Source organism: Oncorhynchus clarkii, chromosome 20 (assembly GCF_045791955.1).
Source record: "Oncorhynchus clarkii lewisi isolate Uvic-CL-2024 chromosome 20, UVic_Ocla_1.0, whole genome shotgun sequence".
Taxonomy (NCBI): domain Eukaryota; kingdom Metazoa; phylum Chordata; class Actinopteri; order Salmoniformes; family Salmonidae; genus Oncorhynchus; species Oncorhynchus clarkii.
In genome coordinates this window covers 28,663,244-28,681,599 of record NC_092166.1, presented here as the reverse complement: position 1 = coordinate 28,681,599, position 18,356 = coordinate 28,663,244, and the positions used below count along the sequence as shown (strand labels likewise).

Genomic DNA, 18,356 nt, shown 5'->3' with positions numbered 1-18,356 from the left:
ACACTAATCAAGAGAACATCCCAGGTTGTCCCTACTGCCTCTGATCTGGTGGACTCACTAAACACAAATGCTTCATTTGTAAATGATGTCTAAGTGTTGGAGTGTGTCTCTGGCTTTTCGTAAATGAAATTTAAAAAATTGAAATTGTGCCGTTTGGTTGACTTAATAGAAGGAATTGGAAAGATTCATACTTTTACTTTATATTAAAGCAATTATATTTACTTTTGAGACTTAAGTATATTTAAAACCAAATCCTTTTAGATTTTTACTCAAGTAGTATTTTACTGGGTGACTTTAACTTGAGTCGTTTTCTATTAAGGCAGCGTTACCTTTACTCAAGTATGACAATTGGATACTTTTTCCACGAGTGGTATAGGCTACCTGCTCAAATGTTGCTGTAATATACCTACATGTTTCTCCTTTGCGTGGTGTTTTGTTCCAGGTTTTGTTTTTTGGTTATTCATGGTCAAGCTTTAAAAACCAAAACCAGACTGCAACAGTTTGGTAGCCTAGCTAGGACTCTGGCATGTGTCTGTACACTTTCCCTCCGCTGCGCGCTGTAAACGGGACACACAAAAGCAGCGCAATTGAAGTTGAATTCACTGGTGCATCAGGCTGTAATTTCATAAAGTAGATGACAACTGTTGAGTCATTTATACTCCCTTGTGTGTCCTAGCCTATTAGCCACGTTATGACTGACTTTTGATCAATGCCCTTGCTAGATTGATTGCATTGACATTCCCAGCCGTAGGTATAGTAGTCCGTTTTTTCTCAAAATATTGCGTCATTTAAATTTGAACAGTGCATCCCGAATGGGTGGAGGCAGCAAACAATGTACCAGGCCAGCTGTGATTTGCAATCTGATAGCAATATTTTTGGGACTACAGAGAAATATACTGTATTCATGAATTATATTACTCATGCATTGAACTGCATCCATATATTCTGCCAAGAATACCTTACTGTACATCATGGAATTTTGAGTCAAATAGAAACTATTTTTAAAATATCTTAGAAAGTTGGTTTAGAAGCATGAACTAGGAATTTGATATTTTTGACTGATATTATGATTGTCTGTTTCATATCTACAAAGTAGTTAAAATGCTGCCAGTTCCACTTTAAAAGGTCCAATGCAGACGTTTTAATCAAAAAAATAAATCATTTCTGGGTAGCACTTACCTTACTGTGATTGTTTTCAATTAAAATGGTCAAAAATAAACTTCTTAGCAAAGAGCAATTTCTCAAGAAAGAATTTTGCTAGGACTGCCTGGGAGTGGCTTGAGTGGGGAGGGGATAACTGAAAACAAGCTGTTATTGGCAGAGAGGTTTGGAACTGTCTTTCTAATTGGTCTAATTTACCACCTTGTGGCCAAAACTACTTCCCACCAAGACTACTTCCCACCAAAACAAGCTGATAATTCAAACAGCACTTACAATAAAAGAGCATCATAATTTTCACAATTTCACAGTATTATTCCAACCTCATAATGTGGATATACAGTACCAGTCAAAAGTTTGGATACACTAAAAAAATATGTTATATTTGAAATTCTTCAAAGTAGCCACCCTTTGGCTTGATGACAACTTTGCACACTCTTGGCATTGTCTCAACCAGATTTATGAGGTAGTCACCTGGAATGAATTTCCATTAACAAGTGTGCCGTGTTAAAAATTAATTTGTGGAATTTCTTTCCTTCTTAATGAGTTTGAGCCATTCAGTTGTGTTGTGACAAGATGGGGTTGGTATACAGAAGACAGCCCTATTTGGTAAAAGTCCATATTATGACAAGAACAACTCAAATAAGAAAAGAGAAATGACAGTCCATCATTACTTTAAAGAAATGAAGGTCAGTCAATCCGGAAAATTTCAAGAACTTTAAAGTTGTCACGCCCTAACCTTAGAGATCCTTTTTATTCTCTATGTTTGGTTAGGTCAGGGTGTGACTCTGGTGGGAAAGTCTATGTTTTCAATTTTTTTGTTTTTGGCCGTGTGTGTGTGTGTGTGGTTCCCAATCAGAGGCAGCTGTCTATCGTTGTCTCTGATTGGGGATCACATATAAGTTGTCATATTCCTTTTGGGTTTTGTGGGATCTTGTTTTCTGTTCAGTATCTGTACCTGACAGAAATGTGTGCTTTCGTTTTCACTTTTTCTATTTTGTTTGAGTGTTTTTGAACACTTTCCACACTGCGCTTTGGTCCACTCCTTTTGACGAGAGCCGTTACAAAAGTGCAGTTGCAAAATCCTTCGAGCGCCATGACGAAACTGGCTCTCATGAGGACCACCACCGGAAAGGAAGACCCAGAGTTACCTCTGCTGCAGAGGATAAGTTCATTAGAGTTACCAGCCTCAGAAATGGGCAATTAACTGCACCTCAGATTGCAGCTCAAATAAATGCTTCACAAAGTTCAAGTAACAGACACATCTCAACATCAACTGTTCAGAAAATACTGCGTGAATCATGCCTTCATGGTTGAATTGCTGTAAAGCAACCACTACAAAAGGACACCAATTATAAGAAGAGACTGGCTTGGGCCAAGAAACATGAGCAATGGACATTAGACCAGTGGAAATCTGTCCTTTGGTCTGATGAGTCCAAATTTGAGATTGTTGGTTCTATCCGCCGTGTCTTTGTGAAACGCAGAGTAGGTGAACGGATGATCTCCGCATGTGTGGTTCCCACTGTGAAGCATGGAGGAGGAGGTGTGATTGTGTGGGTGTGCTTTTGCTGGTTACACTTTTAGGGATTTATTTAGAAATCAAGGCACACTTAAGCAGCATGGCTACCACTGCATTCTGCAGCGATACGCCATCCCATCATACCATCATTTGCGCTTAGTGGGACTATCATTTGTTTTTCAACAGGACAATGATCCAAAACATACCTCCAGGCTGTGTAAGGGCTATTTGACCAAGAAGGAGAGTGATGGAGCGCTGCATCAGATGACCTGGCCTCCACAATCACCCGACCTCAACCCAATTGAGATGGTTTGGGATGACTTTGTTTAACAATTTGTTTGGTTGCTACATGTTTCCATAAGTGTTATTTCATAGTTTTGATGCCGTCTTCACTATTATTCTACAATGTAAAAAATAAAATAAAAACTTGAATGAGTAGGTGTCCAAACTTTTGACTGGTAATGTACAGTGCCTTGCGAAAGTATTCGGCCACCTTGAACTTTGCGACCTTTTGCCACATTTCAGGCTTCAAACATAAAGATATAAAACTGTATTTTTTTTGTGAAGAATCAACAACAAGTGGGACACAATCATGAAGTGGAACGACATTTATTGGATATTTCAAACTTTTTTAACAAATCAAAAACTGAAAAATTGGGCGTGCAAAATTATTCAGCCCCCTTAAGTTAATACTTTGTAGTGCCACCTTTTGCTGCGATTACAGCTGTAAGTCGCTTGGGGTATGTCTCTATCAGTTTTGCACATCGAGAGACTGAAATGTTTTCCCATTCCTCCTTGCAAAACAGCTCGAGCTCAGTGAGGTTGGATGGAGAGCATTTGTGAACAGCAGTTTTCAGTTCTTTCCACAGATTCTCGATTGGATTCAGGTCTGGACTTTGACTTGGCCATTCTAACACCTGGATATGTTTATTTTTGAACCATTCCATTGTAGATTTTGCTTTATGTTTTGGATCATTGTCTTGTTGGAAGACAAATCTCCGTCCCAGTCTCAGGTCTTTTGCAGACTCCATCAGGTTTTCTTCCAGAATGGTCCTGTATTTGGCTCCATCCATCTTCCCATCAATTTTAACCATCTTCCCTGTCCCTGCTGAAGAAAAGCAGACCCAAACCATGATGCTGCCACCACCATGTTTGACAGTGGGGATGGTGTGTTCAGGGTGATGAGCTGTGTTGCTTTTACGCCAAACATAACATTTTGCATTGTTGCCAAAAAGTTCAATTTTGGTTTCATCTGACCAGAGCACCTTCTTCCACATGTTTGGTGTGTCTCCCAGGTGGCTTGTGTTAAACTTTAAACAACACTTTTTATGGATATCTTTAAGAAATGGCTTTCTTCTTGCCACTCTTCCATAAAGGCCAGATTTGTGCAATATACGACTGATTGTTGTCCTATGGACAGAGTCTCCCACCTCAGCTGTAGATCTCTGCAGTTCATCCAGAGTGATCATGGGCCTCTTGGCTGCATCTCTGATCAGGTTTCTCCTTGTATGAGCTGAAAGTTTAGAGGGACGGCCAGGTCTTGGTAGATTTGCAGTGGTCTGATACTCCTTCCATTTCAATATTATCGCTTGCACAGTGCTCCTTGGGATGTTTCCCAAATCCGGCTTTAAACTTCTTCACAACAGTATCTCGGACCTGCCTGGTGTGTTCCTTGTTCTTCATGATGCTCTCTGCGCTTTTAGCGGACTTCTGAGACTATCACAGTGCAGGTGCATTTATACGGAGACTTGATTACACACAGGTGGATTGTATTTATCATCATTAGTCATTTAGATCAACATTGGATCATTCAGAGATCCTCACTGAACTTATGGAGAGAGTTTGCTGCACTGAAAGTAAAGGGGCTGAATAATTTTGCACGCCCAATTTTTCAGTTTTTGATTTGTTAAAAAAGTTTGAAATATCCAATAAATGTCGTTCCACTTCATGATTGTGTCCCACTTGTTGTTGATTCTTCACAAAAAATACAGTTTTATATCTTTATGTTTGAAGCCTGAAATGTGGCAAAAGGTCGCAAAGTTCAAGGGGGCCGAATACTTTCGCAATGCACTGTATATATAAAACACCTTTAATTCCCCAAGCAGCACTGTGGCAGGGCATGTGGAGCAGGAAGATGTTAATACCTTAGATCCTTCAGAGACTAAGACATGGGAGGATTTGGCAGGCCTTTTATATCAGAATGATGAGCAGAGTTTTGGGCCAGACAGTTTGAGCGCTAGGCATTCAAATAAGGTCAGATTCTGTACCTGCGTTAATGACATATGTAGATCTGATCGGTGGAGAACAGCGATACCCCCTGCAGGGCCTGTGGAGCGATGTTTCCCTGTGTAGACGTAGCCAGGAGAGGCAGAAATGTTGAGAGACAGAAATTCTTTGGTTTAAGTACAAAGGTTTCATTCAGACAACGATTGCATTTTCTGTGATGACATTGATAATTAGGTTTTTGTTATTGAGGGATTATGTGTTAAATGTAGCAAACTTGGTTCAATGTGGAATAGTCAGATTTTGTAGCTTAAAACTCATTGCGCTAAACTCAAACAGCAGCCTACAGCAGTAAAAATCGATAATCCCCACAGAAACGCTAAAAGGATCTGCAGAGTTTCTATATTTCTATGACTTATGACAGGGTGGCAGGTAGCCTAGTGGTTAGAGCATTGGGCCAGTAGCTGAAAAGTTTCTGGATCGAATCCCTTCGCTGCCAAGATAAAAAATCTACCCCTGAGCAAGGCAATTAACCCACTGTTCCCCGGGTGCTGAAGACATGGATGTCAATTAAGGCAGCTCCTTGCACCTTTTTGATTCAGAGGGGTTGGGTTAAATGCGGAACACACATTTCAGTTGTACAGCTGACTTTAGTTAATTGCATGCAAGCATTTTTTAAACGATCTGTTGAGATACAAGTTTGAGGTGGTTTTTTTAAGGGTTTTTCTCAAATTTATGCTTTGGCCTCAAATACCAGTATAGGATTAGTCAACAACTTTATTTGGGTATAAATTTAAATAATATTATCTTTTAAAAACAAGATTTTAACTGAACAGTTACTTTAATAGTCAAAGCAAAAGGTGATACAAATTCAAATGAGAAACAGTCCGAGAGAAGCTAGCAAGAATCTAGGAAGACACCTACAGAGAAGAAACCTAGAGAGGAAGAGACCTAGAGAGGAACCGGTCTCTGAGGGGTTGGACAGTCCTCTTCTGGCTGTACCAGACAGAGATTTAAGAGTACATGTGGCGTTTCAAGACGTTCAGATGTTCATAGATGACCAGCAGAGACCAGCAACACTCAACGCTTCAAGATTCTATGTCAGTTGACTTTTTATAAGAACCCCATAAGAAGGTACAATGTCTGAATAAGTTACAACAATTAATTGTTTTGAATCTTTTGGTTGATTTTGTGCTAATGTTCATATTTGATGGATTTCTAGCATTTAAACTGCAAGAGCATGCTCAGTTTACGAACATATGATTTATCAATTATCCCAGGTTTTCTTATTACGTTTCTGACTTACAGTTGAAGTCAGAAGTTTATATACACTGAGGTTGGAGTTATTAAAACTCGTTTTTCAACCACTCCACAAAATTCTTGTTAACGAACTATAGTTTTGGCAAGTTGGTTAGGACATATATTTTGTGCATTACACAAGTAATTTTTTCAACAATTGCTTACAGACAGATTATTTCACTAATAATTCACTGTATCACAATTCCAGTGGGTCAGAAGTTTACATACACTAAGTTGACTGTGCCTTTAAACAGCTTGGAAAATTCCAGAAAAATTATGTCATAGGCTAATTGACATCATTTGGGTCAATTGGAGGTGTACCTGTGGATGTATTTCAAGGCCTACCTTCAAACTCAGTGCCTCTTTGCTTGACATGATGGGAAAATCAAAAGAAATCAGCCAAGACCTCAGAAAAAAAATTGTAGACCTCCACAAGTCTGGTACATACTTGGGAGCAATTTTCAAACACCTGAAGGTACCACGTTCATCTGTACAAACAATAGTACGCAAGTATAAACACCATGGGACCAAGCAGCTGTCATACCGCTCAGGAAGGAGACACGTTCTGTCTCCTGGAGATGAACGTACTTTGGTACGAAAAGTGCAAATCAATCCCAGAACAACAGCAAAGGACCTTGTGAAGATGCTGGAGGAAACCGGTACAAAAGTATCTATATCCACAGTAAAACAAGTCCTATATCGACATATCCTGAAATGCCGCTCAGCAAGGAAGAAGCCACTGCTCCAGAACCGCCATAAAAAAGCCATACTACGGCACATTGGGACAAAGATTGTACTTTTTGGAGAAATGTCCTCTGGTCTGATGAAACAAAAATAAAACTGTTTGGCCAGAATGACCATCATTATGTTTGGAGGAAAAAGGGGGAGCTTGCAAGCCGACGAACACAATCCCAACCGTGAAGCACAGCATCATGTTGTGGGGGTGCTTTGCTGCAGGTGTGACTGGTGCACTTCACAAAATAGATGGCATCATGAGGGAGGGGAAAATATGTGGATATATTGAAGCAACATCTCAAGACATCAGTCAGGAAGTTAAAGCTTGGTCGCAAATGGGTCTTCCAAATGGACAATGACCCCAAGCATACTTCCAAAGTTGTGGCAAAATGGCTTAAGGACAACGAAGTCAAGGTATTCGAATGGCCATCACAAAGCCCTGACCTCAATCCTATAGAAAATTTGTGGGCAGAACTGAAAAAGCGTGTACGAGCAAGGAGGCCTACAAACCTGACTCAGTTACATCAGCTCTGTCAGGAGGAATGGGCCAAAATTCACACAACTTATTGTGGGAAACTTGTGGAAGGCTACCTGAAACGTTTGACCCAAGTTAAACAATTTAAAGGCAATGCTACCAAATACTAATTGAGTGTATGTAAACTTCTGATCCATTGGGAATGTGATGAAAGAAATAAAAGCTGAAATAAATCACTCTACTATTTGTCTGACATTTCACATTCTTAAAATAAAGTGGTGATCCTAACTGACCTAAGACAGAGAATTTTTGGGGGATTAAATGTCAGGAATTGTGAAAAACTTAGTTTAAATGTATTTGGCTAAGGTATATGTAAACTTCTGACTTCAACTGTATGTCCTGCACCATTCTGTGTCCTTTTATAACCCGTTTCTGACATCCTCCACTATGTTGTGTTGTGTCTTCCAGTAATGCCTTACAACAGTGCCCATCACTGTGTGGTGGAGGTGGAAAACTTCATACTACTTCTGGGTGGAGAGGACCAGTGGAACCCCAATGGTAACATCACTACTGATACTACTACTAATACCAGTAGTAATACAAATTAATCTATATACGTGTTTAGTATTTATATTCATAATTTGCACTTTATTTCCCATCAACATTGTTTGATTATATAAGTGTGGCCATATTAACTATTTATGGATCTTGATTATGTCGTGTATTTTGTAGGAAAGCACAGCACCAATCATGTCAGCCGTTATGATCCACGATTCAACAGTTGGATACAACTTCCCCCTATGCAGGAAAGGTAAGTGAATGTGAACAAGATTGACAAAGTAATGCATTACAATAGATGTGTGCATTATTGCACTGATTATTAACACTGAATGATTACGGTGTCTGTGTGTGACATTACACTTTTAAGGAGAAGAAATCTGAACTTTTCTTGAGTATAGAAAGACTTCATCCTGGGATGTTTTGAAACATTACATGGTGTCTTGTAACACCACTTTAATCAAGTGTTGTGCAACACCTTGCCAGGGACTGGGAGCATTACTGCGAAAGGTAGAAAACACTATTTTGGTGTTTGTTTCGAGTTCTGTTTAATGCAGAATTAGATACCTTCTTTTATGGTTTCCTCTCTGAAGCTCCTAAACACTATTATGGTGTTTCAAATCCTGTCTAGTGCAGAATTAGATCACTTGTTCTGGTGTATTTTCATATTTAAAAACGATTTACATGTATCGGATTATTTGACCAGTTTAACGCATTTTGGCAGGCATTGTTGAGCACAGTGCTCAATCCACAGCAAGCATAGCAGGATACTGTATTTGCCTCTACCATTAGATGTTGGGTTTTGTGGGAATGGGTCGTCTCATCATTGACCGTTCATCATGATCCATTACACCTCATGGCAAGCTTCTTAATACTAATATAGAAGTACACTTTAAAAAAAAAAACATGCATACATTGTGTTACCCATAATCCTCTAATAACCTAGCCACGTGACAAGATATTATAAAGGAGCATTTTTATGATGAAAATGGTCTTCCCCAAACTTGAAACTCACGTGCTGAGTATATATGCCAGTTAAAAAAAAACATGCGCTGTTTGCCTTAAACTGTGCATCATTCACAAGTGATAATATATCATTAATTAGTGAAAGGCTAATATTGTCACCCATCAGACAACTCTTGATTTAATCTTGGCTTGTACTCAACATGTACTCAACAATATATGTGTGAAATTAGTTTTTATTTAGAATGGACCATTATCATGCACCTGTCTCGAAACAGGGGCAGCGGAAAACAATACATGTCATCTATACACTTCAATAGCGAATGTAGGACGTTTTTCCCGTGGTTCCCGTGGCTATACTCCTGCTGTAAAGCAAAGCAATGTGCTTAATATTAGGAAAGTTGATAAATAACTATAACAGGCCTAGCTTATAGAAAGCTGATGGAATACTCCACTTTTTAGTGTTTTAGTGTTTTTTTTGTTTTCTTGCGCGATTGCATAGCCAAAATGGCGCCGGAAGAAATGGCAGCAGTTTTACGGGCGCCCAACCAATTGTGCTATTATTTTTTTGCGTTATTTGTAACTTATTTTGTACATAATGTTTCTGCAACCGTATTTTACGGAAGAAAAGAGCTTCTGGATATCAGGACAGCGATCACTCACCTCGGATTAGACAAAGATTTTTTCTTCAACAAGCAAGACGCACAAGACATTCTCCAAACACCCGACAGGGCCAACATCCCCGTTATTTGCAAGAGGAAGCGACGCAGGTACAGAGGACAAAGAGCCGGATGCCTGGTCAGGACCCAGAAAAGGCGAGTGGGAAAACTGCCGTTACCGTCAATACTACTCGCCAACGTGCAATCATTGGACAATAAACTAGACGAGGTACGATCACGAATATCCTACCAACGGGACATCAAAAACTGTAATATCCTATGTTTCACGGAATCGTGGCTGAATGACGACATGGATATTCAGCTAGCGGGATATACGCTGCACCGGCAGGATAGAACAGCACACTCCGGTAAGACGATGGGGGGTGGTCTGTGCATATTTGTAAACAACAGCTGGTGCACGAAATCTAAGGAAGTCTCTAGATTTTGCTTGACTGAAGTAGAGTATATTGTGATAAATTGCAGGCCAAACTACTTGCCTAGAGAGTTTTCAGCTATACTTTTCGTGGCTGTTTATTTACCACCACAGACAGATGCTGGCACTAAGACCGCACTCAGTCAGCTGTATAAGGAAATAAGCAAACAGGAAACCACTCACCCAGAGGTGGCACTCCTAGTGGCCAGAGACTTTAATGCAGGGAAACTTAAATCAGTTCTACCAAATTTCCATCAACATGTCAAATGTACAACCAGAAGGAAAACAATTCTAGATCACCTGTACTCTACACACAGAGACGCGTACAAAGATCTCCCTCACCCTCCATTTGGTAAATCCGACCACAACTCTATCTTCCCGATTCCTGCTTACAAGCTAAAATTAAAGCAGGAAGCACCAGTGACTCGATCTATAAAAAAGTAGTCAGATGAAGCAGATGCTAAACTACAAGACTGTTTTGCTATCACAGACTGGAGTATGTTCCGGGATTCTTCCGATGGCATTGAGGAGTACACCACATCAGTCACTGGCTTTATCAATAAGTGCATCGAGGACGTCTTCCCCACAGTGACTGTACATACATACCCCAACCAGAAGCCATGGATTACAGGCAACATTCGAACGAAGCTAAAGGGAAGAGCTGCCGCTTTCAAGGTGTGGGACTCTAACCCGGAAGCTTATAAGAAAACCCCTCCGCAACTGGATCCTGGACTTCCTGATGGGCTGCCCCCAGGTGGTGAGGGTAGGGAGCAACACATCTGCCACGCTTATCCTCAACACGAGCTCCCCAGGGGTGCATGCTCAATCCCCTCCTGTACTCCCTGTTCACCCACGACTGCATGACCAGGCATGACTCCAACACCATTATTAAGTTTGCAGACTACACAACAGTGGTAGGCCTGATCACCAACAACGACGAGACAGCCTTTAGGGAGGATGTCAGAAACCTGGCCGGGTGGTGCCAGAATAACAACCTATCCCTCAACGTAACCAAGACTAAGGAGATGATTGTGGACTACAGGAAAAGGAGGACCGAGCACGCCCCACAAGCAATTAAAATATTTGGCATAGGTCCTGAGATCCTCAAAAGTTTCTACAGCTGCAACATCAAGAGCATCTTGACTGGTTGCATCACTGCCTGGTACAGCAATTGCTCAGCCTCTGACCGCAAGGCACTACAGAGGGTAGTGTGTACGGCCCAGTACATCACTGGGGCTAAGCTGCCTGCCATCCAGGACCTCTACTCCAGGCGGTGTCAGAGAAAGGCCCTACAAATTGTCAAACCCCAGCCACCCCAGTCATAAACTGTTCTCTCTACTACCACATGGCAAGATGTACCGGAGTGCCAAGTCTAGGACAAAAAGGCTTCTCAACAGTTTTTACCTCCAAGCCATAAGACTCCTGAACAGGTAATGAAATGGCTACCCGGACTATTTGCATTGTGTGTCCCCAACCCCTCTTTTTACGCTGCTGCTACTCTGTTTATCATATATGCATAGTCACTTTAACTATACATTCATGTACATACTACCTCAATTGGGCCGACCAACCAGTGCTCCCGCACATTGGCTAACCGGGCTATCTGCATTGTGTCCCACCCACCACCCGCCAATCCCTTTTACTATACTGCTGCTCTCTGTTCATCGTATATGCATAATCACTTTAACCATATCTACATGTACATACTTCCTCAATCAGCCCGACTAACCGGTGTCTGTATGTAGCCTCGCTACTGTATATAGCCTGTCTTTTTTACTGTTGTTTCTTTACCTACCTATTGTTCACCAAATACTATATTTTTTGCACTATTGGTTACACCTGTTTGTATTCGGTGCACGTGACAAAGAAACTTTGATTTGATTTTGATTTGATTTTGAAATGTTGATCAACATAAGCTTATAGGTTCTCATGGAGTTTTTGATTAGATTTTCGATTACATTTGCATTGATGTCAGAATGATTAGAGGGGCAATAGTGTGGAGTTAGCAAGTTTGGTAGGCTACTAACTTGCAGAATCCTACAGTAATTACCGTGACTAAATGGTCACGTGGAATTTGACTGCCGCCACGACTGGTGATTGCCGTTGTGGTGTTAATACGGTCATCGTAACAGCCGTACACACACACACATTAGTGTTAATATCGTCAACAATACCTATGATGAAAAATACTTTTCAACAAACTGGTTTTCCTGATGAAAACGAATGACAATAACGAGATGCCCTGAAAAAAGGAGAACTATTACCAATGGCTTTTTATTTTAGTTTACGAAAAGGTAACGAGATGAGAATTCCATGTGAGACTAATGGTCATTCCATTTGACATGAAACGCCTTTTCATCTGTTTTGTCCAATCATAAGCATGCATCCCTGTGCATAATATATAACACAATCCTCTCATTGGCTGCTAAAGTCTTTCTGTTGCGTGGGCTGATTGCATTGATCTGGCTCCCCACACACTCACAGCTCGCGGTCACTTCAATCACTCGTCTCTGTTTTGAACGGATGCACTTGTAACAAACTAACAATAATGTCTTTCATCATCTTTGCTTTTTCACATCAGAAGCTCTGTTTTGCCATGTGCGCTGTTATTCATCTGTTTTGGCAATAACGAGTTTTGCTCAATATTAGGACTGCAGTAATACTTCTGACATTGTTGCAAAGCTCATGTTCTCCACTTTTCAAGGACATCACTGTTATTTAACCCCTTCGATGGTTATGATGCTGAAAAAATCAGAACCTAAATTGTTTAACCTGTAGGATTTATATCCTATAATCTATGATAAATTATGGCTGGCATTGGTTACCAGCTAATGGTGATAGTGACGCCTCTATTTGGACAAGGCTATCTGAGTGTGCACATGGTGCAAGTAAGAGCTAAGAAATGCACCAACTAATATGTGACTAAAATGACTGACTAAACCAGACTAAAATTGTCCAGCGTTTTCGGCGACTGATAATAATTAAAATGAACAAAGGATGAAAAGACTAAAATGTGACTAAGACTAAAATATATATATATTTGTGTTGTTACTTTTTACCCCTTTTTCTCCACAATTTCATGATATCCAATTGGTAGTTAGTCATCCCATTACTCCAATTCCCGTACGGGTTCAGGAGAGGCGGAGGTGGAGAGCCATGCGTTCTCCGAAACACGACCCCATCAAGCCGCACTGCTTCTTGACACACTGCTCGCTAAACCCGGAAGCCAGCCTCACCAATGTGTCGGAGGAAACACTTTACAGCTGGCGTCCGAAGTCAGCGTACATGCCACCGGCCCGCCACTAGGAGTCGCTAGAGCGCGATGGGACAAGGACATCCCGGGCCGGCTAAACCCTCCCCTAACCCGGACGTCACTGGGCCAATTGTGCCTCATGGTCGCGGAAGGCTGCAGATCAAACCCGGGACTATAGTGACGCCTCTAGCACTGCGATGCGGTGCCTTAGACCAAATATATTTTAAGACCAAAACTCAATCTAAAATAGCTGCAGAAATTAACACTGACACACACACACCACTGGCATAGCACACACCCCCACAGCCCCTGGGGGGGCCCAAGAGCTATATATATTTGTTTTTAATTACAGGAAATGTGCTTTAAAACGCAAAATGTTACCTCACCCTTATGGCAAAATGTGTAGAATAGCAGGAAATTTGCCCTATAACAGCAACATTTTCTCTCAGCCTCATGGCAAAATGTGTAAAATAGCATGAGATTAGCTATAGAACTGCACATTTTTCTCTCTGCCCCATGGCAACAACAAAAAAGATGTGACCCTTGCTCGAACCTTGTGGGTGGGCCCCTCAAAACTGTGCATACCACTGACACACGCACGCACACACACACACACACACACACACACACACACACACACACACACACACACACACACACACACACTGTCCTGCTTGTTTTAATTATGTTGTCTGGTTGACACCTCCTGCTCAGGAGAGCCAGTTTCTTTGCCTGCTGCCTGGATAAGCACCTGTATGTGATTGGCGGGAGGAACGAGTCGGGCTACCTCTCCAGTGTGGAGTCCTACAAGTTAGAGACTAACGAGTGGAACTACGTGTCCTCCCTGCCCCAGCCTCTAGCCGCACACGCTGGAGCAGTGCACAATGGGAAAATATACATCTCAGGTCAGACCTCACTCATTTTATAGAACCTTTATTTTACAAGGTTGTCCCATTTGTCCAAATACCTATTTTTCAAGGGACACCCACATCTTATTCATGAGAAATTAGTTCATGTTGGAAAATAAAAGCTGAAAAATTATTCACTCAGACACAGTCAAAATGAGAGTACAAAATCTACTGATGTATTGTGATGAGTGCAGGACTGCTAAATATCACCTATCAATGCATACAGACTTTCCAAAAGCAGAGTGATGTGTCCATGGATCCTGATCCTGCCATTCGCAGCTAATAGGTCTTTATGTGTGTATCTGACATTCCACTATAGGAGGAGTCCACAATGGAGAGTACGTATCCTGGCTGTATTGCTACGACCCCATCATGGATGTGTGGGCCAGGAAACAGGATATGAACACAAAGAGAGCTATTCATGCCCTGGCTGGGATGAACGACCGCCTCTACGCTATAGGGGGCAACCATCTGAAAGGTAAGGACTGGCATGTCTCAGCTACTGTACTGTGCAGAATAGACTATGTGGATTACAAGATGGATTTTTTTGAATAGTTGTACTTAGGGTTGTTGCGGTGAGCATATTACCACACCAGGAGTCATGACTGTATTAAAATTCTATGTGACCGTTGAGTCACGATAATCTCCTTTATGCACTCTGGACCTGCGTACCCTTAGTACCCAACTCGCTAACGACCATCAGGTCGCTGATGGCTCGGTACTCAGCACTCTATTGTCCCTCTAACCACTCTGACATCAATGCAAATACAATCGAAAATCACATCAAACACTTATCATCAAAACAGTATGTGCTTTTAAAACTCACCTCAATGTGGTTGATCAATTTGACGAAAGAAGTTCCAACAACAGGTTGAAACTGAGTAGAAAACAAAGTCGTCGTGGACGTTGTTTCAAAGCCTAACACAACGAAATGGACAGAGCTTTCTAAAGTCATTATTAATTCAAAACACCTATAGGCATATTATGCATATGCATAGGCCTATGAACCCAAGCCCGAAAAAAAAATCCATAATTAACATAATACATTATATAGCCTACCACATATGCACGCAAGAAAAACATTTACGTGTTTTTATTTATTTAAGATATCTTTGGTACATAATTGGTTTAGCCTATACTTCAAAATTCAACCAATTCTAGTAATCTCCTTTGAATGTGTAGTGTATTATGCATCCTGGATGGACTTGTTACCTTATGCTACGCTCTAAACTTTCTATCCATGAGTCTGGGAGATAATGTATAGGCCTAGGCGATGCTGTTTGTTCATTGATTGTGCAGAGCGGTTTACAGAGTTAGCCTAAAATTGATAGTGAATTTCTATTTTAATAATTAATGGGCTGACACATTACCTTTAGCTGCAGAATATCTCACCAATGTGAGTTTCCATCTCCTTCCCTCTCTTCTTCGTTCTTTTCTTGAACCCGCATAGAGAGGGGCGGTCAGAACTATATACATTGACATTTGTTTCGTAAAAACAGTAGGAGTCTATTCCATTCCAACTTTGATGCTGAAGTAGAGACACCTGAGTTGCCTAACCCGTTCACAGGATTGGTTAACTTTTGAAGTTCCTAGGGTCTCTCCACCGAGTTAGGTATATCTGGTTTTAGTTTTAATGTGCCGTATTGCTGGAATAAACTCAAAATACATTTCATATTCATGTTCTGGTGCCGTTCGGGCAGGTCAGAGTATTGATTGGGGACTTGTGGAGGAATGAAACTGTTTTTCTGGGTGATTTGTGATGTTTTATTTGTGCTTCCCATGATTGTGTTTTTTATTTTGACGGAAACTTCCGCCCAAAAAACTAGTCCCAAAATGTTTTTCTTGTCAGCGAACAAGTTTTCAAGATATGTAACTTTCCAAAAACATTCATCATACTCGTTTGATACATTTTATATCATATGATACTTTGTTTTGCATCATATGTATCATTTCTGTATTTTGAAAGTTTTATATCTTGAAAACTTCATTGCCGGCAAGCAAAGCATTTTGGGACTGTCAACAACGGACCAATGAAACAAATACCAAGAGATCGTTTTTGGGTGGAATTTTCCTTATGTATATATTACAGTACCAGTCAAAAGTTTGGACACACCTACTCATTCAAGGGTTTTTCTTTATTTTGACTATTTTCTACATTGCAGAAAAATAGTGAAGTCATCAAAACTATGAAATAACACATATGGAATCATGTAGTGCGATAAAAGTGTGAAACAAATCCAAATACATTTTATATTTGAGATTCTTCAAAGTAGCCATCCTTTGCCTTGATGACATGTGATAATGTATCTGTGACACTGTGATTCTGTAGCAGCTGATGCTGTGACTCCTTACAAGAGTCTCGGGCAGGTGTTTACAGAACGTTAAGGCCTGTGTGATTAATAAGTTCTTCCTCAGAGAAGGCCCGTTAGACATTTCTGTGCTGAGGTTGCAACTTGTATTAAAGCAAATAGATTTTGATTGACTTTATCTGCGATCGCTCTTCTTTTTTTATTCACCTGTAAAATCCCATTTACAATCGCATGTATCATTAACTGTTATTTTGTGCTCAGGGTTCTCTCACCTGGATGTGATGCTGGTGGAGTGTTACGACCCCAAAGCAGACCAGTGGAACATCCTCCAGACGCCCATCCTGGAGGGCCGCAGTGGCCCCGGCTGTTGCATACTGGACGACAGCATCTTCCTAGTGGGCGGATACAGCTGGAGCATGGTAAAGACGCATCTCACTATCAACTTGATATCATTCATTCACGGCAAACCTAGGTAGGTCGTTTCACAAAAAAGAGTGCCTTTTGCGTCCCTTTGATATTTTAAGTAGAAATTGTGCACCAATATTGAATTTTAAAAACCTGTTATATTAAAGGGATACTTCGGAATGTTGGCAATGAGGACCTTTATCTACTTCCCTAACGTTAGCAGAATGACTGGAAGTCCATGGTTATCTGCTAGCATGTTGGTAGATAGCCATAGACTTCCAGTCATTCATTCCGCGAATGCTAGTTAGCATTGGCTTGAGAAACTACCTTTAACTTCCTTCATATTGGACACAGAGACATAAAAATGGTATCCACAAATTAATCTGGGTCTGGGGAAGTATATAAAGGGCGTCATTGCCAAAATCCCAAAGTATCCCTTTAAATTAAATTCCCTTTAATATAGACCACATGGATAATGCAGTAAATCAGATAAATGTCCCTCCATCAACTCTGTATCACTTAAAGGGAAGTTTTCAACCCACAATCCAAACATTTCTCCAAGTTTCACCATCATTATAAAGCCTTAGTTATTTTGTTGCTTTGGCAAAGTCATTTTTTGAAGATTAAATTAATAACAATGTGATTAGTGATTCATTTATGTCTGTCCCTCATTTGAAGGTCAACCCTGTTATGTGAACTGAACTCTCGTTTTAATATGGTGAAACACTTTTTTTTGTGGTGGTGGTGGAAAACTGAGCGGGTCTGGAATAACATGTCAACCCCGGTACCCAGAGATAGACAGGCTAGAAATGTTTTATAAATGTCATACATTTTTTTTGTGAAGGTTGCGTTCAATTGCCACTCACTGTTGTACATAACAAGCTTCCATTCCCTCTGTCACGAGGGGATTTATGGTTGATTTAAGAAAATCGGCAACTCTATTTCAGTCATCGCTATTATTATTATTATGTTGCAGGGAGCCTACAAGTCTTCCACCATATGCTACAGCCCAGAGAAGGGGACCTGGACAGAGCTAGAGGGAGAGGTGGCTGAACCCTTAGCAGGCCCATCCTGCTCCACTGTCACACTGCCTGCCTGTCTGCCCTTCAACAAATAACACATCACTAGGTACAGAGCAGGATGAGGAGGGAAATAGGTGAGGAAGAGGATGGGGGATGGAGAAAAGGACCATCGATAAATGAACATTTGTAAACAAATTTTGTGATGAAGTACTCCAATCAGCCAATGGGATGTGTGTAAATTATTTTTTTACAGGTTTGACAAAAGAGCACTTTCGTTATTATTGCCTACTGAAGGTTTGAAAAAGTAAGTAATCATGTATTTCATGTATTTAAATCCCCATCTGTGTTGAACTTTTTCCCAGACAATAGTCACATTTCATGTCAGACTTTTTCTTTAATCGATAGTAAGTGTTTTTGGCTTATCTTGATATAGCACG

At 40.7% G+C, this 18,356-nt stretch overlaps 1 protein-coding gene across 1 annotated transcript in view; it reads left to right on the top strand.

Moving 5' to 3' along the window:
• Positions 1–18,014, top strand: part of LOC139377369 (kelch-like protein 14) — a 55,161-nt gene extending 37,147 nt beyond the window's left edge. The window contains exons 3-8 of the mRNA XM_071120393.1: positions 7,878–7,967; positions 8,142–8,220; positions 13,990–14,180; positions 14,503–14,661; positions 16,754–16,911; positions 17,874–18,014. Of these exons, the coding sequence (XP_070976494.1) occupies positions 7,878–7,967; positions 8,142–8,220; positions 13,990–14,180; positions 14,503–14,661; positions 16,754–16,911; positions 17,874–18,014 (818 nt within the window). The remainder of the gene's footprint in view (positions 1–7,877; positions 7,968–8,141; positions 8,221–13,989; positions 14,181–14,502; positions 14,662–16,753; positions 16,912–17,873) is intronic.
• Positions 18,015–18,356: the final 342 nt, after the last annotated feature.